This window comes from Ceratotherium simum, chromosome 38 (assembly GCF_057802395.1).
Source record: "Ceratotherium simum simum isolate JZ-2026a chromosome 38, ASM5780239v1, whole genome shotgun sequence".
NCBI lineage: Eukaryota > Metazoa > Chordata > Mammalia > Perissodactyla > Rhinocerotidae > Ceratotherium > Ceratotherium simum.
In genome coordinates, this window is record NC_141937.1 from 21,371,893 (window position 1) to 21,398,566 (window position 26,674).

The 26,674-nt window shown below is 41.2% G+C and overlaps 1 protein-coding gene across 1 annotated transcript in view; it reads left to right on the plus strand.

Annotated features, from left to right (window-relative positions):
* The window catches only part of PHACTR2 (phosphatase and actin regulator 2), a 260,046-nt gene that overhangs the window by 152,123 nt on the left and 81,249 nt on the right, over positions 1-26,674 (plus strand). Inside the window, exon 3 of the mRNA XM_087424964.1 lies at positions 14,852-15,019. Within this exon, the coding sequence (XP_087281090.1) occupies positions 14,852-15,019 (168 nt within the window). The remainder of the gene's footprint in view (positions 1-14,851; positions 15,020-26,674) is intronic.

Here is a 26,674-nt window from a genome sequence, read left to right on the forward strand (position 1 = left end):
CCACCTCTCCTTGGCAACTCTTCCCTGGTGACTCTCTGTATTGGTAGCTCCCTTCTCCTTGACCCCTCATTGTTGACATTCAATCCACTCCCCATGGCCATTCCTGCCTATATTGTTCCAGTATTGTGTGTATTCTCATTTGAAGTACATGCCATGCTCCTGAGTTTCTCTTCACATCTCTTTGCTGCTGTCATCATCTCCTGATTACCTGGTCCCTTCCTCATATTCACCAGATGAAGTTCAGGCTCTCCTTCTGCACTCGAAATCTTGCTGTTATCCTAAGGAAATTCAGTCTCCACGTGGCTAGTCTGTTCTCTCTTGGATCTTCACTCTCTCCCTCCCTTCAGGCTCTCTCCCCTCAGCCCTTGAGTATCCCCCACACTTTGTGACTTTAAAACAAATAAATAAATGAAACTTGTTCCTCTACCTGAAGGTTCTCAGTACAAAAGAAGTCCCGAGTTCTTTATTGCGTCAAGCTACTGCCTCCTAAAGGTAATCATTCCCTAAGAGTGTACCGTTGGCCTCAACTGCCACTGTTGTTTGGAAGACTCTTCCAAATAATTTCAATGTTGACTTCTTGCTAGTGTGCCAATAACGCATTTCTGACTCTCTGCTGGACATCTTCCCCTGGATGTCCTTCCAGCACCTGAAGTTCATGGTACCTGAACACAAGCCATAGGTCTTTTCTCCAAGTCTTTTTCTCCCCTTGACATCCCATGTCCTCAGAGAGATTCTGGCCATGGAGTTTTCTGTGACTTCTCCAGGCAGTTCCTCAGCCTCCTCGCTTCTCCCTCCTCAATGTCCCTTGGATCCATTCATCATTTCCAATCCGTTTTCAGTGCTCCTGTCCAAGTTCAGATGCCTGAGTTTTTGCAGTCGCCTCTTAACGGACCGACAAGGATATAAAACTGAGTGCCTTGGGGACTCTATGATGAGTTGACATAAATTCTCCTCTCAGCATCCTGTTTTCCGTTGTATAAGGCTGGAGCATGCATCTCCCAGTGTCTTGCTTTCCATTGCGTAAGCCTGTAGGTTTCATTTCTGCTTTGTGTAGATAGTCCAGAATTCTACGTGTGGCCCCCAGTCTCTTCATAGATCTTGCTGTGACTGCCAGGGAGCTGTTGGACTAGAGTCACATTATATGTAGCTTCTCGGGATCTTATTTATCCATCAGCCTTTTGATGTAAAGATATTGGTCCAGATGTAATGTGTTATTCTAATAATGCTTCTGTTACATTCATCCTCTATGGGAGATTTTTCATAATTTTGTCTGAGGCAAAATTTAGCCACTTAACAATCTGAAACTTCATTTTATTTTATTTTATTTTATTTATTTTTTTTTTTTTAAGATTTTATTTATTTTATTTTTTCCCCCCAAAGCCCCAGTAGATAGTTGTATGTCATAGCTGCACATCCTTCTAGTTGCTGTATGTGGGACTCGGCCTCAGGATGGACGGAGAAGTGGTGCCTCGATGCACACCCGGGATCCGAACCCGGGCCACCAGCATCGCAGCGCGCGCACTTAACCACCAAGCCACAGGGCCGGCCCTGATTTTATTTTACAGTTTATATATAAGGTCTGCCAGCTTCTCCCCTAAAATTTCATCCCAATGCATATGCTCAGCATAAACCAAGTGGTCATTATCCTAACATAGAGGAGGTGAAATTCTCTCTCACTTGGTAGTTTGTCCACTGGAAATGTGTCGACGTTTTCTTCCTTTTCATAAACTCAGCACACCCTCCATGCACCATGACCTGCTCCCACCCTAGACTCTGGGAATTATTGTAGGAGATTGCTTGTTACGTAAGGGAAGGAAGGTAGAAAGTTGGTTGTTTCCGTTCTTATTTTTCATCTCTGTAGCAAACTTCTTGCTGTTTCTAAGCACAGCCATCATATCTGTTCATAGAACCCTTTGCTTATAGTGATAAGTAATTCAAAACTTAAAATGCCTTTGTTTACATTAAAATTGATTTTCCTTTTGCAAAGCGACTCTTTTCCTACGCAGTCAGAGTTTCTTTAAACCCGAAATAAGAGTGACATTATTTAATCTGCTAAATATCCTGCAGCAAGTCTAGGGGATATTGTTCATGTCAGTGCATCAGGATGTCATACAGCTGCACAAACATAGTCCTTCTGCAGGCCTATCGGCCACAAGTTTAAACTTTGAAATTCTCTGTCATTGCTGCAGACAGATGGAAATCTTTAGCAGCTTTTCCCTTTGGGGGTTTAAAAATAATGGCTGCCTCCATTAGAAAAACAAGTTAAAAAACTGATGGTATCAAATTTCTAAAATTAATACCATGGTAAATAAGGATTCTGTGCAATCAAATGACCATAGTTAATATAAGTGAAGAGGACACTCTAGCTGTAACCAGCATGAACTTAACGGTGATGACCCTGGGCATTGTTTTAGAGAGCAAAACAGTACCTGCCCTAACTCTTTGGATTAGTCCAAGGAAGTGGTTGGGGATAGAATTGAGTTTTTATTCATTAGGGTTTATGTCTTGCCTTCTCTTAAAATAGAGCCCTATTCCCGCCAACAACCCTCTGACCCATTTTATACAAAGAACACTCAGGAGGCAAACTATTGAGTTTAAATCCCACTTACCAGCTGTGTGCCCTTGGGCAAGTTGCTTGGTCTCTCTGGGCTTCAACTTCCTCATTTATAAAACGGGAACACTAATAGCACCTACTTCATAGGGTTGTGTTGGTTAACGAGGCGATATTCATAAAGCGCTTAGAACAGGTCTTTATGTGATCTCTAAGATGATGGACTCAACACAAAGCAGTATGAGAATCAAAGAATTTTTTCCGTTGGAAAGGAGGCTAGAGATCCTTTAACCTAGGCTCCTAATTTCAGCAATGAAATATTGAGGTCTTGGCTCAAGGTCACAGGGCTAGTTAAGTAGCAGAGTTGGTCTGGGACTCAGCCGTCTTCATGGCTTACAGTGAACCATCCCACTTGGGTGGTCAAAACCCAGAACATGAACTGAGATTTATTGCCTCTCCTGATTGTGCAATGTCGTCTTTGCTTTTTGCCCTACAATGGCGCCTCCTCATATCTCTAAAGGAGCACTCTTAGAGATATGAGGAGGCGCCATGAGTTTAGTTATCATATTCCAATGAGAACAGCCTCGTAGAGTGGGAAGAAAGCTCTGATCAGGAATCGGATGACCCGACTATGTCTCTGCCACTACTTAACTATTTGGGAAACCACGTAGTCTTCTTGGGTCTCAGTTTCCTCGTAGATTCAGCTTTAATATATGTAGGATTATGTAGAACTCCTGTATTAAACATGGTTGTTGTTCCCGTCGTGGATAATGTTGTCCTCGGTGGTTCTGTGAATTGCATTGCTCAGAACTGCTGCCTGCTTTAATATGCATAAAGCCGTCATTATTTACAGAAAATAAACTGCTTCCCTACCTGTGAACTTGCTTACATGATCTTTTAATTTAGCACAGCTTCCGAGCAACCTCAAAAGATGGTAGAAAGGTAGATGAGGTAGATACCAGAAACCTAGTATGGGAAAAAGGAGATTATTTACATTTTCCAGATAAAGAAAGTCGTAATGATATCCTTTCTAGAAAGACAAGCTGTGCATAAGGCTCATCATTTTTAAGTACTCTATCATCTGAGGTCTTGCTAAGATAGCGTATTTTTTCTATCTTGTAATTAGGTAGCTTTGCTTTGCAGTGCTCATGTATTCAGATGAATCTCACAAACATAATGATCAGTAAAAGAGGACAGACACAAAACAGTATGCTGTATAATTCTACTAAGTTGAAGTTCAAGAAAAGGTAAAACAAATCACTGGTGATGCGAGTCAAAACAGCGGTTGTTTGGGAGAATGGGTGAGAGAGGATGGATGTTGACTGGGAAGACGCACCGGGAAGCTTTGTGGGCCTGGAAATGATCTAGACCTGGAAGGTGATTGCATGTACAAAATCATTTACTTTCTGTGTATATGTTATACCTCAAAAATTATCTTGAAAAAACTGCATAGTATTAATTTAAATGACAATGGAAATACTGATCTTATCCCAAGTCCCTTTAGATAACTGTATAGTTTGTTTCAAGTGACAGAGGAATGGAAATTGGCAAATTTGAAGACAAGTTATAAGAGCAGTCTTCCTCCCGGGGGACTAAAATTCCTTCATTTTACTCTAATATAGCAATGTTTTTCACATCCTATTTTCTTTCTTTAAGTTTAATTTCTTGTTTACATTCTTTTCTTTTTACTCTTGCTGGATTTAAAAAGAGTGTTACTAAATAATTTTCAAAATATTTTTAGCCATGATTATTACCTTAATGCTGATTATTTTTTCAAGGAACTATCAGCTGATGAAAAGCAATTTTCTTCTGCGCCAACTAAGATCTTTTCTAACTCTAAAATTCTATTCTCAGATTTTGAAGTAGTACATTTATATAGAGAAAGTATATACATTTTTAAGTGTATACGTTTGTATATAGAAAGTTCAAAGATTCTTTAATTCCTTTTTAAAAATTTCACATTTAACCATTTTACATGTTCAAGGACATGGCTTCATAAATTTGGTTTTATTTTTTTCCATAAATATGTATCCTACGTCTATTACAAGCACGGCATTGTGTAATGAGAACGTTTTTCTTGGCATTACTTTCAAAGGTCAGCCATCCTTGATTTGTTCTCTTTCAGGCCATTTCCTCCTTGGTTTCCACCAGACGGGGTACTCGTCTTTGTGGTCCCAGTTCAAGTCTCCCACTCCCTGTGGAATAGTCCCAAGTTACCCGGTCAGTTTTCTGTCCCCTTCCCTGGGCCTCTCTGGTTCACACTTCCGTTCCAGCACCTCCCCAGTTGGCTGGCATCATTCACCTCTGATCATGTCTGTTTCCCCAGCTATACTACAAGCTCATTATGAGCAAGAATGCTGTCCTGCTCTCTGTGGTCACCCTGGACATTACAGGGTGAGTTCATGGCACCGAGTTAAAGCAGGCCTTCTGGGACCATGGTTAAGAAGGCCATCTCGGGGCTGGCCCGGTGGCGCGGGTGGTTAAGTGCGCGAGCTCCGCTGCGGTGGCCCCAGGGTTCGCCGGTTCGGATCCCGGGCGCGCACCGACACACTGCTTGGCAAGCCATGCTGTGGCGGCGTCCCATATAAAGTGGAGGAAGATGGGCATGGATGTTAGCCCAGGTCCAGTCTTCCTCAGCAAAAAAAAGAGGAAGATTGGCAGATGTTAGCTCAGGGCTGATCTTCCTCACAAAAAAAAAAAGAAGGCCATCTCTGGAGGCAGACAGACCTGACTTCTAATCTAAGCTCTGCCACCTACTCAGTGTGTCACTTGAGGAAGATACCTATTTACTCAATATCTAGTCATATAATTTAGTCCATCAGTCTTCACTTAACCTTTCTCTATATGAATATAAACACACACACACACAGTATCCCCAATACTGAACCAGACGCTTAGTCTTTGTGAATCTTATTTTTTCATCACAAAAATGCGACTACGAGCTATTGGGAGAATTAGCATGAGCTAATGCAGGTAAAGTACTTAGCACAGTGCCTGGCACACAGTAAAGACTCAATAAATGTTAGTGATTATTAATTCTGCCATCAATGAAGTGCTCACTAATTTCCACTTTCAGAAGAGAATGCATCCCAGGATGGATCAGTGGCTAGTTTATTGGTGACTGCTGCCCATCAGACTTCTCACACCAGCATGAGCTGTGGGGTTTCTGTTGCTGAATTGTGCCGCTCTTCTATCCCCGTGGGTCCAGGGAAAAAATTGATGAGCTAGAAAATGTATCCTCAATTGTCATGAAATCAATTTCAGTCCTTTAAATTTACTTTTGATTCTCAAATAAAATTTTCTTATTGAAAACAGTTCAGCTTCAATGATTTAAAAATAAAGCACAGGGAACTTTAATTTTTATTTCCAGATTTGTCATTCTATATTATTCCCAGATTTGTCATTCTATGTTAGCAGTACATGATACTGATCCCAATATAGTGTGTGTGTGTGTGTGTGTGTGTGTGTGTGTGTGTTGGGGGTACATTTAGATCTCCTCTTTCTGTGGTTTCACAGTAATTGTCGATAAGTACTTTCTGCCTCCATTCTGTAACTGGGCCCATTGTCTACCCTTTTGCAAAATGTTGAATACCACTTCCTTAGTTGGTTCATCATGTGCTAAAAAGTGTTGAAACAGCAATTTGATGACCTGTACATATTCTCTCAGTGATAAAATACTGGGAATTGAAAATATTCATAAAGAGAGATTTGGGAGAGAAAGATGGGCAATTCTAAAGCTTATTACTTCCTAAAACTTGTTGGAGCAGATATCTTTACTATTGGTAGATGACAGTATCCCCTGAGATCTCTTTATTGCTGAGATCCTCTCCCCTAAGAATCTCCTAAATCCTCATCCTCATTTACCTCCATGTTAGCTAATATCACACTTTTAAAAATGAACCTTTATTTTAGAATAATTTTAGATTTGCAGAAAAGTTGCAAAGATAGCCCAGACAGTTCTCATATACCCCCAACTTAGTTTCTTCTGGTGATCCTCTCTTATGTGAGGATGATACATGTGTTACAACCAAGGAACAGAGCATTGGTGCCTTACTATTATATTAACTCAACTCCACAGTTTATTGGGATTGTACCAGTTTTTCCCTAATGTCCTTTTTTTGTTCCAAGATTCCATCCAGGATACAACATTACACTTATTCATCATGTCTCCTAGGCCTCCTCTGGTCTGTGACAGTTTCCCAGACTTTCCTGGTCTTTAATGACCTTTCCTTTAATGACAATTTTGAGGTGTATTGGTCAGGTATTTTGTAAATGCCCCTCAGTTTGGTTTGTCTGATGTTTTTTCTCATGGTTACAGTTTTGGGGTTTGAATATGATTCTCATCCATCATCTCAAGAGTCCATGCTATCAACATATATCACTGATGAAGTTACCATCCATCACTTAGCTGAGGTCCTGTTTGTCAGGTATCTCTACTGTAAAGTCACTCCTTTCCCCTCGTTCCATACTGCAGTCTCTGGAAGGAAGTCACTGTGTGTAGCCCACATTTAAGGAGTGGGGGGATAAGATCCACCTCCTTGAGAGGGGAATGTTTATGTAAATTATTTGTCATTCTTCTGTACAGATTTGTCTGTTCTCCCACATTTATTTATGTATTCAGTATTTTTTTTTTTAAAGATTTTATTTATTCAGCTTTTTTCCCCCCAAAGCCCCAGTAGATAGTTGTATGTCATAGGTTCACATCCTTCTAGTTGCTGTACGCGGGACTCGGCCTCGCGTTGGACGGAGAAGTGGTGCCTCCGGGCGCTCCCGGGATCCGAACCCGGGCCGCCAGCATCAGAGCGCGCGCACTTAACCGCTAAGCCACAGAGCCGGCCCTGTATTCAGTATTTATCTATATCAGTATGGACTCATGGATATTTGTTTTATACTTTGGACTATAATACTACATTATTTAATTTGTTGCTCAAATTGTCCTTTGGCCTTTGGGACTCTTCAGTTGGCTCCTGTGTGACTTTAACATGCTCCCATCAGTATGTTTTTTGAGCACTTGCTTACTTTCTGGTGCTCTTAAGATGCTCCAGGCTCATCTAGTATTGTCCTTGTCCTAGCCCTGAAAGCAGCCATTTCTGTAAAGAGATCTGATTCATTTTATTGGAGGGTGCTATTAGAAATGAAGACTTGAGTGCTCGGTGTGCTCATTGGGGTATCGTTGCTTCTAGGCCCTATGAATGAATAGAGCAGGAAATACATGTGTGTATACTAAGCCATATATACACACATATCTGTTATTTCTCTGTCTATTTATCTATCCTTCTATCATCTATTTATCTATCTGTCTGGCCAAACATGAGTTCATTCTGATGTCCCCGACTCTAATCCAGTGCCACATGGATCATTCCAGCTTCTGCCTTTGCTTATCTGTAACCTCCCCTTCCAACAGTGAGAAACCTGGCTCCCAACATCCGTCTTCTACTTACTTGTTTGTTCCATCCCGGTATACGTGGATAGCAGTTTCAGAATTGTTAACTCATACCCCCATGTAATGTCACGCGTTTAAATTCTTCTGTTCCTTTTCAATTCCCTTCCACTGGTCATTCATCTTACTCCCGAAAAGGAAGAGAGTTAGTCCAGCCCAGTGTAAACTCTGATGAGCAAGAAGGTAAGGCTCTCCTTTACACAACTCAAGACAAGGATAGCCACTTGGCTTCCTGGAAACCATTATGCGGTCTCATCTGCGGTGGCTCATGGCACAGTTCACTCTGACCTTGTTGTCTACTTGGTTCTGTGCCCAGAAATTGTGTGCCAGTCCCTGTGTATGACAGCACATATTCTCAGTGACTGTTTCAGTTAAGGGAGAGACCTCACGCAGGTGTAGGAAATAAAGTTAAATCTTCCCTGAATGCTGCTCTAATGTTTCTTTGCCATATGTTCTGTGGCCTTTAAAGAGAACAGTGGTGGAATAATCATGGAAACATTTAAAAACTGTAATAGAAATAAAAAAATATAGTGACAATATTATGTAAACATAATAAATTATACAGGCACAAAGAAAATAGTCTAGAAACCATATTTTAAGGAAGTAAAGATTGGTTTGCTTGGTTTTTTACTTCCTTTCAGTTCTTGGTTTTTAAATGTCAGATGTTTTTGTACGATGCCCTTTTAATCAGCATATTCTTTGGTACAATAAAATCACTATGAGTAATATTGTAAGCGTGTACTTAGTACAGCAGAGTTTTATCAAAGCATTTTTTTTTTTTACCACATATGATTTTTCTTTAGTTGTTTTTGTTATTATTGGGCTTCAGAAATGTATTTTCATTAACCTTCAGATAGTTAGGATATTTAGAGGAAAATTGAGGCCATCTTTGCTGCCTCCTTTTTTTCACAGAGTGGGTATCAGTTTCTGCAGAATCGGTACCAGTTCTTTTAAAGATTTTTTTTTTTTTTTTTTTTTTATTCAGTTTTTCCCCCCAAAGCCCCAGTAGACAGTTGTATGTCATAGGTTCACATCCTTCTAGTTGCTGTACGTGGGACCCGGCCTCACGTTGGACGGAGAAGCGGTGCCTCGGGGCGCGCCCGGGATCCGAACCCGGGCCGCCAGCATCAGAGCGCGCGCACTTAACCGCTAAGCCACGGAGCCGGCCCGGTACCAGTTCTTTTATTGAGGTTCTTTCTAAATGGTCTTTCACCTACAAAATTTGCGAGGTGGAATATTCTGCCACCTCTGTTTCACTTTCTTAGTGACTAAAATAATTACGAGTGGAGAAAAATTTTAAATATTTAGAATAGCACATAACTACTCAATATGATAAAAATACTGCAAACTCTAACATTAATTAGATTTAGTTTTTCTAAGAATCCTTGTCATTCAGTTCTCAGATCTCAAAGGGAAGGCTATCCAAACCTATCATTTATTTTATCTGATAATTATCTAGCCTCATTTATTTTTGGCTTCCAAGGTCACATTTGCACTGGGACTGCCCAGTTGATAAATTTCTGTTTAAATGAAAAATAAAACCTGCATGCATTCTCTGAATTCTTACCAGTTGGTGGGGTGGGGACGTCCTGTTAGGTGTGAGCTTGTTTCCATGGGAAGATAGGACTGAGCTGCATCATTTCAAATGTCTGCATTCGAACAGCTGACTGTATTTTGAAATATTTAAATATGTAAGTAGTATGTAAAATATTTTAAAATGTTGATCTCAAGTGTGAAAAAGAAAGTTCTGTTGAATGACAGGCCAGTCTTCATAACATGAAAGTGGATCAAAATGAACATTTAGAACAGGAAATTCAGACATTCATCTGGGATTTACCTGGCAATTTGTTCTTATCTGTGTGTAAATGCAAAATTCACTAGGTCTGTTGTGAAAAAATTTTTAGGAAGTTTCAAATTGATTTTATTGATATATTGGTCCAAAAGAAAAATTATAGAAACATCAATGGCACTGAGTATCCTAGGTGTTTGGAGGAAAGAAGAGAGTTCATGTTCTGTTCATAACTCTCAAAAGAAGGTGACAATCCCCTTCGTGTTTGTGATTTAAGAAAAGTACAATGGCAGTGTGGCCAACTGTGCCGATGGATGATTCCTAATTGCAAGTGTGGGTTGACTGTAATAGCCCAACAATTACAAAATTACAGGTGGATTCATTCAATCAGGAAAAAGGTATGTGTGTGTTTGCACTGGTGTGGTCATTGACACTGGCCCAGGCCCCTTCCAGAGTAGAGATTAAGACCAGAACTGTAAATGCATAAAAAAGAAAGATAATGGCAGTTAATTTCTTAAGCAGCTATGACATTGACATTAAGACTTTCGTTTTTCACTCAACTACCTCACTCACTCAGTCTCCTTCTCTATCAGGTTCTGTCACCTAGGAAATTATTTCATTTTTGTTTTTGTTTACTTTTGTTTTCAGGAGAAAAAATAGACTATTGTTCAGTGGTTCAGATCAAAAGCAGAATTTTTATGGAGTGTCAAGAAACTGGATGTCTGGGTTGAGAGAAAATGAGAAGGAGATGTGTCTGTAGCCACAGAGGTGAATTTGAGAGGGAAACTTAAGTTCCTGTGTTTGCAATAGCCTTTCCTTTTATATTTCACAACATTTCAATTGTTCAAAATTAAGCCCTTCAGCATAAAGCGTCAAAGAAGAAGAAATACCACACACTCAGTTCCTCCTTGGCTTTGCCCCTAGTTCAAGGAAGGCAATTGGACAGGAGTGAAAGTGAAATAAGGATTTTACTGTTTGACTCGAACTTAATTTCAAAGTCAGTCTTATTCCATATCTGTTTCTGCCTATTGCACTATGGCCAACATAGGTGGGTAAAGTAGGGTTAGGAACCATGCGCAGAAGAATCAGTCACTGTAGGACTTGCATTTCTCCCTGAAACTAGAGGAGACTTCATGAAGGGGAAGAATGGGATTTATCATTCTTGTTTGGAAGGAGAACTCATTAGGATTTAGGTGTTGGCATGTATTGATTGTCTTTTTTCATTCAGTTTAAGATTTTCCTGGTTTTTGGTATGTCAAGTGATTTTTGATTGAAACTTAGACATTTTTGTATTATGTAATAAGGCTCTAAATCTTTGGTTGAGTTTTTTTTTTTTTTCTCCCTGACGAAGATTCACCCTGAGCTAACATCTGTGCCGGTCTTCCTCTATTTTGTATGTGGGTTGCTGCCACAGCATGGCTGCTGATGAGTGGTGTAGGTCCATGCCCGGGAACCGAACCCAGGCCGCTGACGTGGAGCACGCCAAACTTAACCACTAGGCCGTGGGGCCAGCCCCAAGACTCTAAATCTTATTGAAACCTTTTGTTTTAACTACCTTTGTCTGACACCTCTCCAGCAAGGTAAACCAGGGGTGCTGTCTCATTTACTGCTAGGTAGGGGTAAAAATCCAGGTTCTCCACTTATCCTCTGTTGATAACTGATGGCAGCAATTGCGGGGGGGGAGGATCCTCATTACTGTTGGGCATGGTGGGATTTCCAGATCCTCACGTCCTCCACTGACACCATAGTGGGTGGGGGTGGTCTTGTTCCCACTGGGCAATGGTTCGAAATCACCCCAATATTGGGGGGAGGCAGGAGGAGAGACACTTCGTTACTGCTAGGTAGGGGTGGCAGTCCAGGCTCCCACATGGTCTCCACTGACACTGTAGAGGATGCTTCATTACCAGCTGGCAGGCATGAAGGTCCTGGCTCCCTGCTTGGTCTTCTCTGACGCCCCTCTGACAGGGATGTCGGGGCTCTTGTTAGAGCTTCGTAAAGGTAGAAGTCTAGTCTCCCCACTCAGCCTTTGCTAACATGGATGGTCACAGTTTCTTCTGTGGTGTTTAGCTGGAGTAGAGCAGTTGTTAAAAGTTTTCTGTCTTGCTAGGCTGTCCCTTTCCTGCTTCGTTGGCTAAAGAGAGCAGGCTTTTGTTGAGGCTTTTTTGGTCTGTGCCCATTGGTGTTTCCAGGTTGGTGACTGCTTCGGCTGCAAGTCTGGTATGTGAGAGACAAAAAGAAAACCCAGAGATCTTACCTTCATGTTGTTTCTTGGGTCCTGAGGTCCCAGGCTGGTCTACTTTATTTTCACCTTGCAGAGTCTTCTTATGTTTGTTTTATATATAATATTTGGGGTTTTTTTAGTTGTACTTAGCAGGAGGAATAGGAAAAAGTAATCTACTCCATCTTCCTGGAAGCAGAAGTCTTTGCCATTCAATTTTTGTTTTATTTGTTTTGTTTTTCCTGATATTTTGTTATGAAAGTTTTGAAGATGAAAGAATTATACATTTAACCACTGCTTACCCACCACCTAGATTCCACCCTTAACATTTTGCTATATTTTCCTTTATTGTATATTTATCCCTCTGTCCATTCTATCTATTTATCTATTTATTATTTTTGATGGACATTAATATACTTTACCTCTAAACACGACAGCATGCATATCATTAATTGGACTTCATTATTTATTTAGGGTTTTTTTAAAGGTAAATTTTACATAAACTGATGTGCACAATCATAAATACCATTTGATGCGTTTTGTATAATCCATCCCTTATTGAGATAATTTCCGTCACCCCAGGAAGTTCCCTTGAGACTTTTCTCAGTTAATTCCTACCTCCATCTCACTCAAAGAAGCAACTACTGTTCTGATTTTCCTTCTTTCTTCTTTCTTTCTTTCTTTCTTTCTTTATTTTTCTTGTGAGGAAGATCAGCCCTGAGCTAACATCCATGCCAATCCTCCTCTTTTTGCTGAGGAAGACCGGCTCTGAGCTAACATCTATTGCCAATCCTCCTCCTTTTTTCCCCTTTTTCTCCCCAAAGCCCCAGTAGATAGTTGTATGTATAGTTGCACATCCACTAGTTGCTGTATGTGGGACACCACCTCAGCATGGCTGGACAAGCGATGCGTTGGTGCGCGCCCGGGATCCGAACCCAGGCCACCAGTAGCGGAGCACGCGCACTTAACCGCTAAGCCACGGGGCCAGCCCCCCTTTTTTTTTTTTGCCATAAATTTGTTTTGCCTCTTTTAGAACTTCATATAAATAAAAACACACAGTATGTGCTCCTTTGTGTGTCACTTTTTTTAGCACAATTTTTTTTTGAGGTACATTGGTTTATAGCATTATATAAATTTCAGGTGTACATCATTATATTTTGACTTCTGTGTAGATTACATTGTGTTCACCACCCAAAGTCTAGTTTCCATCCATCACTGTACACATGTGCCCTTTTACCCCTTCACCCTTCCCCTCTGGTAACCACCAGTCTATTCTCTGTATCTGTGTGTTTGTTGTTGTTGTGTTTATCTTCCACATATGAGTGAAATCATATGGTATTTGACTTTCTCCGTCTGGCTTATTTCACTTAGCATAATAACCTCAAGGTCCATCCGTGTTGTTGCAAATGACAAGATTTCATCTTTTATGGCTGAGTAATATTCCATTAGATAAGTGTATATATACACACACCACATATTCCCTATCCATTCATCCACTGATGGGCACTTAGGTTGTCTGCAAGTCCTGGCTGCTATGAATAATGCTGCAATGAACATAGGGCTGGAAATATCTTTTCAAATTAGTGTTTTTGTGTTCTTTGAATAAATACCCAGAAGTAGAATAGCTGGATCATATGGTAGTTATAGTCTTAATTTTTTGAGGAATCTCCATACTATTTTCCATAGTGGCTGCATCAATTTACTTTCCCACCAACAGTGTACGAGGGTTCCCTTTTCTCCACATCCTCTCCCACACTTGTTATTTCTTGTCTTTTTAGTAATAGCCATTCTGATGGGCGTGAGGCGATATTTCATTGTAGTTTTGATTTGCATTTCCCTAATAATTAGTGATGTGGAACATGTTTTCATGTGCTTGTTGGCCATCTGTGTATCTTCTTTGGAAAGATGTCTGTTCAGATCTTCTGCCCATTTTTTAATTGAGTTGTTTGGCTTTTTTTGTTGTTGTTGAGTTGTATGAGTTCTTTATATATTTTGGATATTAACCTATATATATCCAATATTCTTGACGTGCATTCATGTTGTATATATCAATGGCTCATTTTTTTTTATTGTATGAATAATACTATAGTTTATCCATTCTGGACTGTTTCCAGTTTTTCCCATTAAAATTTGATAGTTGGGATAATGTAAGTCATCACTGTGTTCCTTCTGTTATGAACATATTGCAAGGCAACTTAAAGTTTTAGACACTTCTTCTGATTAATAAAATGTTTAAGGCACATAAAGATATGTTTTATCACACACAATCCCATGTTTTCCACCAATTTCTTGATGTTAGTGATAGTTATCAGTTTCTTTGAAGCTGAAAACTGTTTTTGTAATAGAAGCAAAAGGTAGTTTTAAGTATTGTAAAAATTAGAATTTAGCTTCTTGGCACTGAATTTTATTTTGTGAAGGAGAAACCATGCTTTTAACTACACCATAGCTGTAATATTCATTACTGAGAATGCCAAGCTAGCCTCTGGAGGAAGATCCTATTTTAGAAATACTTAGAATACTCTATTCCTGCACAAAATATTGATGTAGTTGCTGCAGATGCATTCAGCTATGTTTCACAGATCTTATTTGTCTGGCCCTACCTATTATGTAAGTTGCTTGCTGCTTTTCTGTTTCCCCAAAATGGTTATCTAAGGGGACTATAATTTCTGATGGATTGATTTACTGACTGATAATCAGGGGAGTTCTGCCAGCTGGGAAATGGGGCAAAATAAACATTATGTGAGATTCCAATTAAAGTGGGCATGATTCGTATCAACAGCACAGGGAGAAATACATGATGTTGTTTAAAACTTTTATTACAGCCTTGCTCTGACTTTATTTTTCTTTATACAGTTGATGGACTGGACAAAGCTTCTATAGCAAACTCAGATGGCCCCACAGCAGGTTCCCAGACACCTCCCTTCAAGAGAAAGGGGAAACTCTCCACCATCGGTAAAATCTTTAAGCCTTGGAAATGGAGGAAAAAGAAGACCAGTGACAAATTTAGAGAAACCTCAGCAGGTATGAATATCATAACTTTGTTAGAAGAGAAGACAAATTTAAATTTTTCAAAAGGTCTAAAATTGTGTCTTGCAGGGTGTTTTTTACAGAAAAATTAATCCATATTTGAAATGAAATTATTTCATTTAAGGATGAAACAACTTAGAATTCTCATTTGCCTTCTTTTTCTACTCACTTTGGCTTTCCTATATTCTTGTTTTTAAATATATACTTGTAAAATTCATATAAAAAGCTGACGTATAGGAAGGGAGAGGTGAAATGGAAAATTAGAGGTGAAAAGGTTATTTGTCTGCATTGTAGCTGCAAGTATCCATTGATACACACACACACACACACACACACACACACAAACACACTCACATTCTCTGTTATGTATCTACTTAGTTCCAGTAGCACAATCCTGTTTGGTAATTTAAAATTTTGTAAATGTTTTTTTGAATGTATTTTTTCTGTGGGCAAAATGTAAATGGCTGTATGAAAGAAAAGTGTTGCTGTATTTCTTGTTTAATTTTAAATTTCCATCATGTCCTTAGGACAAATGAATAGACTCTATCCTAGGGGAGTCAGAACCTTATTGGTATGAAAATTTTTTATTATTATTTTATTCTGTGGATTTGTTGAAGCTTGAGAATTCCATTATTTAGTACCTTTCATATGGACTCATGGGGGAAGTTGGCTTTAAATCTCAGAATTAAGCCTGATTTAAACAGGTGTCCAGTATTGATGGAGTTTTGTTTAAGGTAGAAAGGTGTGTATCTCTTGATATAGGTTCGTCTTTCTCCATGTTATTGTCCAAAACAATCCCTTCATCAAAACTCCTCATTGTACCCCAGTCTAATATTGTCAGTGTATGTTCGCAGTCACAGAGCTTATCTTCCTGATCTGTGCTGGGATAAGAGCTGTGAAATAAAATAGAAAATGCCCCACATAGCACAAGGATATGGAATAGGGACACCAAACTCCCTAAAGAAAATCATCTCTAATGCATTTGCAGCTATATAATTTCTTTGAGCATTTAATATTTAAAAAGAACTAATGATACACTATCTGGGATTGGTTTCATTATAATCCTGGAGGAGGAGTGAGTATAGATGAAAGAAGATTGGCCATGAGTTGGTAATGGTTTAAGCTGGGCAATGGGTACATGGGGTTTATTATTCTCATCTCCCTACTTGTAGATATTGGAAATTTTCCATAATAAAAAGATAGAAAAAGATTAGAGCCTTGGCTTGGGGGGAAATAAAGATAGCTTGGTTATTGAATCCTCTTTAGTTCCCAATTGGCTTCTTGGATTAGGAGGCAGTGGGAGGTGATGGGCAGAGTGCTGTGCTGGTTGAGGACACCTGGGTTCTAGTAGTATCCTTGCCACCACGGTGCTGTGTGACCTTGAGTGAGTCAGATTGGAGCTGAATGGGTTGAATTCTAAGGTGTTTTCAGTTCTGTTCTCAGTCCTTGACTCCTTCCAACCCCTGCTGGGCGCCTTCTTCTCCCCTGCTATTCAGCTGTGACTGGAACTACACTGGCCTTCTTAAGGGCCTCACTCTCACCTTTCCCTAAGCACTGGGAGAATCTGGCTCTTCAGGTTGCCATGGCTACCCAAGATGGAAGTAGGGCTCCAGACAGTAGCATTAAGAAGATATTGAGAAGAGAGTATGGAAGTCTCTCTCTTGCCTGTTGCCTGAATCTGGCTACTGACTTCTCTTCCCCTAAAGTAGAAGAGACAGCTACAAAGAACTTCTCCTTGGTCTTTCCTTGTCACCTATTTTTAATTATTTTAATAGCAGGGAGGCTGTAACATTTCCATCAACCCTGAATAGTTAAGAGAAGTCATTTAAAACAGCATTGTGTTATTTTATGTCATCCCATATTTACTGAGGATAGCCTGACTGTGTTTGTATTCTCTATTTCCTTTCCAGATTCACACGGGATTTTATATAAGTTTAGCTCCAAGAAGTTGTTTGTAGATGCTATATTCCTGGTTCCTAAAGACTACCAAACCACATTAGAAACCTGAAAAAGTTATTAGATACTTCATTGGGTGGTTTTTTTTTTTTTTTTGGCATCAAAATTGTAACATAATAGAATAAAAAGCCAAGTAGATGTGTTAACAATTCTTTGCGCATTTGTCTGCTGCGTTTACTTGCCTGATTTCTTTTTAAACCCATATTATTAGTAATGTTTTACTTGAGTTTCAGAAGATGTTATCAAGTGTCCCATTATCAAGTATTTTATTGTTACCTTCTACGTATGTTTATTTTAAGGCTTAAATTTCTGCTGATTGTATGCATACATTCTGTGGAATGTATCAGTGAAGCCTGAAATACAGGGAAGCACAGAATCGTAGATCATGTTTCTTTTCACACTGAGGAAAGATGTCACATCCAGAGGAAAAGCAGTTGGAAATAACCAAGAGAAAGGTGTTTTCTTCTTTAATAAATTATGTCAGAAACAGGGAAAACTAGCTGTTTGGATATGACCAAGGCCGTGTGCAGTCTGGCAAACTGTAAGGTAGACCTTAGGCAAGGCCCACAGTATCTTGGGGTATGAAAGAAGATGAATTCCTTCCAAGAAGAGTAACTCTTCTCTGTTTTTCCTTCTCTTAAACTCCTGGCTTCGTATACACATGGACGTGAATCTTTCTGTGTTCCCCTCCACCGTGATTAATATCGTTTTTCCTGGTCTGGGTTTCTGTTGTAGGAATTTTTAATTGATGGCAGATAGGATGCAACACGGATTTATTAATGCCCTTGTAATACTGCCGTTGTAATCACAAGTTGACTGTGGTGGTGGGAATTGAGAAGGGTCCTGCCTGCTTTGGTGGTCCTTGAGTCCCTGTGTTTTGGAAGCCCATCTTGTCCTGTAGGGCAGGCAGGGCCTGTGCCCTGACTTCACGTTCTCTGCAGAAACGTGTTGTTTTAAAGCAGAAAGTTACCTGTATCTTGAAGTCTATTTAGACTGGTCCATAAGCTGTTAGGTGCTAGGGCAGGAGAAGAGCCCTCTTTTCCATTTACTTTCCCAGATGCCTCTCTCCTTCACTTTTCATCTCCTGAGTGAGAAGGGCCTCCTTTGGTCCCACCTAAGCTCTGGATTCTCTCCTTTCCCTATCTTTAGAACTCAAAATGTCATTTACACTTTTTTTCCTATATATCATTTTTTCTTGTTTTTTTTTGTTTTTTTTTAGGGGGAGCGGTGGCTAAGGTTCCTCCCTCTAGGTCTTTAAATATGCTTTTGTCTCCCCAAAGCTAAGAATACGAACAGCCTATCTGAACACAGTTGTTCCTCTGACTTCTGCACAGCCTGTTACAATGAAGACCAAACGTCTTAAATCCAGCCTGGATCTGATGCTTCCATGTTCCCTCCACACTCATCCGTTTCCCATTGCAATCCCCTGCATCCAACACTCCACTGAGGCTACGCCAAGCCTCCTGATCATGAAATCGAGAGTTACTCTCTCATTTTCATCCATGGCAACCTTTACAACATTTGCCGTTACCGATTAGTCCTTCCTTGATTTACAGAAGGCGTTGTTGTCTTGGTTATCTTTGACTTTCTTCCTCTCTTTCTTCCCCTCTCTTCCACTTCTCATCTCCCTAAACTTTTGAGGGAGGTTTGCTACGTGTCTCAACCCTTCCCTTTCTTTGAACATGCCCTTCCTCATCACATCCTCTCTTCTCAGTACCCACATCCTCAAAGCCAGGCTCCAACCAAGACCCAAGTGCTTCTGCCCAAGCATCTGAAGGGCAGCACTTCCTGAGGACTGCATGTTAACTCAGAATCTATTCATATGGTCTACATGTATCTGCATGGAAAACGTGGTGCATGCCAGGCACTGTTCTAGAGCCTGAGATTCTGCAGGGAATAAGCAAGCAATGTTCCTGCCCCTCGTGGAGGCTTCATTCTAGAGAGGTAAGGTACTGATAAAGGCTGTGAATGAGCACAGAGAGTGAGGAAAGTGGGAGTGGGAAGGTACTATGTATAAATACGTTCCAAACCAAAACAGATCCCTGGTCAACCCCAGTTTCCCTTGCTGTTGTGGTCATGGCTTTCTTTGGCCTCCAGACTTTGAACCATGGAGTTATTTGACTCTTCCTTGCCTTTTACCATCTTCTACATTCTGCTAGTTCCTAAACCTTTCATTTATCTCCTCCTGGTGCCAGGTCTCTAGCATCAGCCTTTCCTCTCTGTCTCCATTGTCTGGTCCTTATCAGTCTATGTCTTGATATTTGCAGGTAGCCTCTCTGCTATACTTAGGTATTAGCGGTACTAGCAATAGAAAGCTAGAGAATGTTAGAGAAGGCAGAGAGAGGCTGGGTTCTGGCTGTGAGCCTGCCTACGAGGGGAACCTGACTGAGCTGATGAGGCTGACAGAGAAGGTTCAGGATGGCACGGGCTGTCAGGAACCCCAGAGTAACAAAGATAACAACATTCCAACTCTCAGGCTAGGCCAGTGGAGCAATGGGTACTTTACACCAAAATGGCATATGTTCCACTGTAGGGTAGAATAACAGAGCATCCAGGTGAAGAGAGATTGGGAAATCCAGGCAGGCCTTAGTAGCCAGGACGTTCTTTACTTAGGTGGTAGTATTCATGGGCAGATGGGGCCTAGTTTAGGAAATCAGAAAGACTCAAACAGGCCCCCCAGCCTTTTTTTAAGGAACCAGGGAATAGAGCTGGTAACTAGGACAGGAAGTTACCAAAGGATTCAGGGCAGAAACTCGCTGTATAAAGTGGAACACAGGGGATGCGTTTTGGGGAGTGGCCTCCTCAGACCCCAGACCTCAGGTGCTGGAGCTGCTGTTGCTACAATGGCACAGCCCAAAAGCCGGGTGGCTGGAGAGAGCAGGGGTCATTGTGGATTTGGGGAAATAGGTGGGCAGAGCACCGCTCTGTACCCGCTCCCCTCCAGATCATCCCGGATACCGCCAAGAGGGAATCTTCCACAGGCGGAACTTTGGTCCTGTCGCTCCTTGCTCACAAAGTGTGACCGACCTCACGTTGTGTCCTCGATGAATTCCTGACCCCTCGGCTCTCCTCAGTGTAACCCAAACTGACTTCTCATGTCTGATCTTATTAGTCACATGCCTTGGACTTCAGTCACAGAAAGTCACTCACTGAGCATGCTCCAAGCCTTCTCGCCCCAGGCCTGTCCTCTTGCTCGTCCCTCTTCCTCTGAGCATCTTCTCCCCACAGCTACACCTGGTGGAATACCATCAGTCACGCAAGGGTCATCACGTGTCTCTTCTTTCCTGAAGATATGCCCGCCCTTGACTCTATATCAGCTGAGCAGGAAGCTCCCTCCTTTGCCTGTACTCTTGTGACGACATGAATATTTTGACTTCTTTTCTGGTTTGTGTGTCCGCTCCTAATTCACTATGTAAAGTACTGAAGGGCAGAGACTCTCTCGCTCATCTTTGCCCACGTCAGGTGCTTTTTTAGTAATTTGTACCTGGTATGTACTCTCAAATGTGCCTTGAATTGCTTATTTATTGAATCTCCAGGGCCGGCCCAGTGGCTTAGCGGTTAGGTGCGCACGCTCCGCTGCTGGCGTCCTGGGGTTCGGATCCCGGGCGCGCACCGGCGCACCACTTCTCCGGCCATGCTGAGGCCGCGTCCCACATACAGCAACTAGAAGGATGTGCAGCTATGACATACAACTATCTACTGGGGCTTTGGGGGAGAAAATAAATAAATAAAATTATTGAATCTCCACTATAACTAAAAATACAGCACTGCGTGCTTTAGGACTTTATCAAAGAAATTGAAGATTGAAAAATCATAATGGAGAAGAGAAAGATTGTAAATTAAAATACTAACCAAAAACATCTATACTCACAATTACAACCATGTACAACTGTTAAGAAGCCAATAAAATAATTAGGGAAAATTTCTCTTTCCTATCTTTTGCTTTTATTTTCAAAGTAAGTTATACTCCTAAATAAAGAAAATCAAGACAGCTTTCTTCATTAAGATGGTGACTTTGTTTTGTTTTGTTAGTAATGGGGAAGGAATGCCTGTTGAGATTTTTAGATAACATTGTTATAAGTTATCAGCATTCTAGGAATCAGAGTAGCTTGTCGAGAGTAATCTGGTAAACACTAATTTACTGAAGGTACTCTGCATTCCCTGCTCATAATAATGGCTATTTTTATTGAATGCTATTATGTGCCAGGTCCTGCTCCAAGAGCTTGATTCTCCTTTACTTATTTAATCATCAAAGCATATGAAGTTTAAGTCGTACTGTTATCCCAGTTTTTACTCATGAAGATACTAAGGCCAGAAAATTCAAACGCCTTGCCTGAGGAAATATACCTGGTAAGAGACAAAGGCAATATTTGAACCCAAGCAATATGGCGCCATAGCCAATACTTTTGACCCCTACATTATGTTGCATCTCTGGAAGATAACTTCATACCCAGATCAGTAAGGACTGAACGTTGAAAGGTGACCCTAATACATGAGTTTGCTTCATATACTAGAATTTTTGCTGTAAGAAAGATTTGGTCTGAAGAATTATTTTGGTTCTACTTGACTGGCCTGGCTTCATCAGTGTACACTTAGGAAAATGGTTGGCGAGGATGACAGTTACGTTTGGTCTTATTAAAGATACTGTTCGATGTAACCATAGAGGCATAATATTGCTGCTTTTGTTTATTTTGTATATTTAGAAAGTATAGGAGAGTTAGAGGATTCACCCAGGATAATATTTGTTAAGGACTGGTCTGGTTGCATTAATAAATGACATCATTTTGATTTTATTTCTCTTGTTCCACTAAGAAGATGGAAATGCTTTCATGTATCATTCACCCTCACACCATATTGGAGGAAGAGAAGAGAATCTCTCCCTTTCCCCAATTTATGTAGCAGAGAGAAGATACATAACCAGCCAAAGGCCACACAACACATCCAGGGCCACAGAGGGCTCCTTGCTTCTATGTTAGACAACACTCATTTGCTCTCTCAAGTGTTTATTGAGCATCGACATCTACAGTATGTCAGGCTCTTTTATAGACTCTAGAGATACAGCAGGGAACAAAAGAAACAAAACTGACCTCCCGTATGGAGCTTGCGTTCTGATAGGGGTAGGTGGGGTAGAGGGTAGGGGTAGGAGATAGAAAGTAAACCCAATAAGTTAGAGAATATATTAGAAAGTGAGACAAGAAAAAATAAAGCAAGGCATAGGGAATGTGGGAAGGAAGTAACAGTTTAATTGTTTTTTTTTAAATTTTTTCCCCCAAAGCCCCAGTAGGTAGCTGTATGTCATAGTTGCACATCCTTCTAGTTGCTGTATGTGGGATGCGGCCTCAGCATGGCCGGAGAAGCGGCATGTTGGTGCGCGCCCGGGATCCAAACCCGGGCCGCCAGTAGCGGGGCACGCGCCCTTAACCACTAAGCCACAGGGCCGGCACAGAAGTAACAGTTTGAAATACGGTGGTCAGGGAAACTTTATCGGGAAGGCAACGTTTGAGCAAAGAGAAGAAGGGAAGGAAGAGCTCTCAGAAATCCTGTTAAGTAATCATGTGAGTTAGAGACAGCATGCATTTCCTTCTCTCTATTGATGGTGTTAATACACCGTGAGTGCAGTCCATTATAAACTTCTACTCTATCCAGTTATTTAACAATTAAAATGCCTCACAGTCATGGACTTGGTGGTTGTGAATCTTGGTAACTGTTGTGGGCACCCTGGCTCCTAACAGACCACGTCATTTTCCCCTATACAGTTCTACAAGAAGAGGAGCAGGGATCCAGGGAAGGGATTAAACTCTGTAATACAAACATTCTGTTATGGCTTCCTTGCTTAAATTCAAATCCAAGAGCCAGATTCTGACAGGCCGTCAGAAAGCCAGCCTCATGGAGCCCAAGTTTAGAAGCCCTCATATGTTGGTGTTTTTAGGTGGATCCCAGTATCGTCTTAAAGAGAATGAATGCCTGTGTAGGTTGAAATAAGAGTGCATTATTGCCTCTGTCTTCTCACGGTCCCTGACTTCCATGCTAGTGGTGTTCCCAATACTGCTTTGGTAGAATTCTTGGAATGACTAGTATGTTCCCAAGTTAATTTACAAAATTCAGTTTAATCCCCGATACACCTGAAGCCTCGTTAAGACTCGTCCAAATACAGCTAAACACTATTTATTATGACTATGCTAAAACACTTTCTGAGTTTTCAATTGAAATTGAGAATTTTAGGGTTGTACAGGACCTAACCAGTCATCTAGTTCTGTCTCCAGGGCAAGAATCTCCTCCGTCTCCATATAGTCATTTAGCTTCTTCCTGAGCTCCTAATTTGGAGCTCTAATTATTGTGGAAATTTCCTTTTATACGGACCTGAAACAAATTCTTTCCAATTATTTCTAACTATCCCCTGGCACTAATCCATATATATAGATAGGTAGATAGTTATCTCCTAATCACATTGTTACATCATGATCCTTCCATCTTTTCTTAAAGTTCTTGATCTATTTTCAATTCAGAGTTTCTCATCATGGGAGCATAATAAATTGTCTAGATTATTCAGTTAGTTTTTATTGAGTATCAGGCCCAAGGCAGCGTGTGCTGGGGACACAGTGATGAATAAGCCTGACAAGGTCTCTGCTCTCATGGAGTCACAGGGTAGCCCGTGGGACTGGCTATACTTCATGTTCCCTTTCTTGGCTATTTTTAATGCAAAGAGAACAAGGTGACTTTCTCAAAAATTCTTATTATTGCACTTCACCAACCACATTTTTACTATTTAGAATCACATCCAGGGCCAGCCCCGTGGCTTAGGGGTTAAGTACGCACACTGTGCTACTGGCGGCCCAGGTTCGGATCCCGGGCGCACACTGACGCACCGCTTCTCTGGCCATGCTGAGGCCGCGTCCCACATACAGCAACTAGAAGGATGTGCAGCTATGACATACAACTATCTACTGTGGCTTTGGGGAAAAAAAGAGGAGGATTGGCAATAGATGTTAGCTCAGAGCCAGTCTTCCTCAGCAAAAAGAGGAGGATTAGCATGGATGTTAGCTCAGGCCTGATCTCCCTCACAAAAAAAAAAAATCACATCATCTTGTTATTAAAATAATTTATCGGTAAGAATTAAGTATCTTGTAAATGTCTAGGGAATTGAGAGTTCTCCATTGACCGTCTATATTACATTTCTGCTCATTTAACGTTCTATATATAGAAAGACATCACCCAAACCCCCCAGCTCGGTGATTGGTTTTACCCTTTATGATAATATGTTGTGTGTTCTTTCTATGTACTGGCTTCTAAATATTGTCTAGCATGTGTCCTGCCTCAGATCTGCGTTCTCCTGCAGGCATGTGCCTTCCTGGTAGTGTCCAGCCAGGCATGCTCCCTCCCAACATTAGACTTCCCCTTTGTATCAGGTGTGTCTCTTCTGAGTTGTCAGGAAACTGTCCCACCATGTCTCAACGAGTTACTTTCTTGTGTTGACACCTCAGATCTCGTTTATTTCTTCTTCTTCTGTTTCTGCACCCGATCATATTGCGCCCGCACTTCTTGGATGTGTTTTCTCCGAAAGCACCAGAAATCTTCACTGCTGTTTTTTCTGTTCTAGCTGCTATCCTCCGTGATACCTGATTTTATATTATTATTGGGTGTTTTCCTCCCTCCTTAATTCAACTTTAAGGTTCTCTTCAATAGGCCAATTCAGCCAGTCTCCACCCAGCATATCATTTCTATTTTCATGGAAGAGACCCCATGTCTTGACAGGCTGAGCATGATTGTACAAATGTGGTGGTCCAGAAAATCAGACCTTGTCTTTGGCACCATCAGTTCAAACAGTTATTCACTTTCTTTTTCTACTCTTTTTGGGTATCATGATCTTCAGCGAGAAGAGAAGAAAACTACACCCACCCTTCCACGCCTTTCTGTTTCCTACTCAGGGCTGCTGACTGGGTGGGCTGTCTGGCTGCTTCGAGGGAAGACAATTACTCCTGTTTTAAAAAAAATCAGTAGAGGAGCTGGCCCGGTGGCATAGTGGTTAAGTTCGTGTGCTCCACTTTGGCAGCCCAGGGTTCCAAGGTTCAGATCCTGGGCGCAGACCTACACACTGCTCATCAAGCCATGCTGTGGCAGCGACCCATATACAAAATAGAGAAAGATGGTCACGGATGTTAGCTCAGAGCCAATCTTGCTCAGCAAAAAACAGGAGGATTGGCAACAGATGTTAGCTCAGGGCTAATCTTTCTCACACACACAAAAAAACAATCCATAGAGGAGAGTTTGAGGTGACTTGTTGTGTCCTCCTTCATGTCCTAAGAAACACATTATGAGAAGATGGCATTCCTTCTGATGACCCATACAAGTCACACACATCAATAAAAGCTCTTCGGTGACCACTGTTTGACTCTTCCTGCTGGCTCTGAAGAATCTTACTTGTTGTTCATTCATACAGCAAATGTTCACTGATCTCCTACCATGAGCCCACATCTGTTCCAGGCATAAGGGATACAGTAGATAACAAAGGGGGAAAGTTCCCCAGCTCATGAACCTTTTTTTTTTTGATGAGGAAGATGGTGCCTGAGCTAACATCTGTGCCAGCCTTCCTCTATTTTGTATGTGGGATGCCGCCACAGCATGGCTTGATGAGTGATGTGTAGGTGTGTGCCCGGGATCCAAACCCACGAACGCTGGGCTGCTGAAGCAGAGTGTGCGAACTTAACTGCTATGCCGCCAGGCCAGCCCATCATGAACTTTGTCCTTGCTCTTTTGTTGGTATCTCTGGTGGACCACTGTTCTCACCTGTCTGTCTTACCTGTTGTCCAGCTCCAGATCCATACAGCGCATCAGCTTTTCCCCTCTTTTTTGTGTCACCTTTTTCCTCCTGTCAACCTCTTAACTGTAGTTTTGATTCCTCCTTTCTTCCTCAAAACATTTCTCTTTGTAACTTCCTTAATGGTATTATTTTTCCATTCCTTCTAGGCATCTTTCACCTTTTCCAGACCAGAGCAAAGGGAGATGTTCTCCATCTTCTTTTGTCTTCCCTTTTAGTGTGAAAACTGGTTTATATTTCTTACTAGCCTATTGGTGGCTCCTCTCCAAAGAAGAAAAGCAGAGGTCAGCTGAGAGACCAGTGGGATGGCTTCTGACCGTCCAGACCTCGGGGTCTCAAGGTTACCTATAGTTGTTGGCAGCCCCTCTTGGAACCATTTCCTGTAAACTTCCCCCAGCAAACTGGGCCCCTAGGCATGACGCTTTCACTGCACTGGTTTGTGCTGCTGTGTCAAACCTGAGCCCTTTCAGGAGACACAAATAGGTTTTTGATTTTTTGAAGACTTTTCCCTGGCTTACCTCTCTTTCTGACTGTGGCCCTGGGCCAATGAGCCTGTAGTCCACAGGAAGATATACTTATTCTTCCTGACAACTCTGATGGTGGATTCCTGGAATTTTCTTAGAAATAGCTGTGGTTGGCTTATGTGGGAGGCAGAAATCATAAAATTTACTGTCTTAACCATATTTAAATGTACAGGTCAGTAGGGTAAAGTATACTTACATTGTTGTGGAACAGATCTCCGGAACTTTTTTCTCTTGCAGAACTGAAACTCTATACCTATTAAACAACTCCCCTTTACCCCTCTCTCCAACCCCTGGTAATCACCATTCTACTTTTTGTCTTTATGCATTTGTCTATTTTATTTTATTTTATTTTTT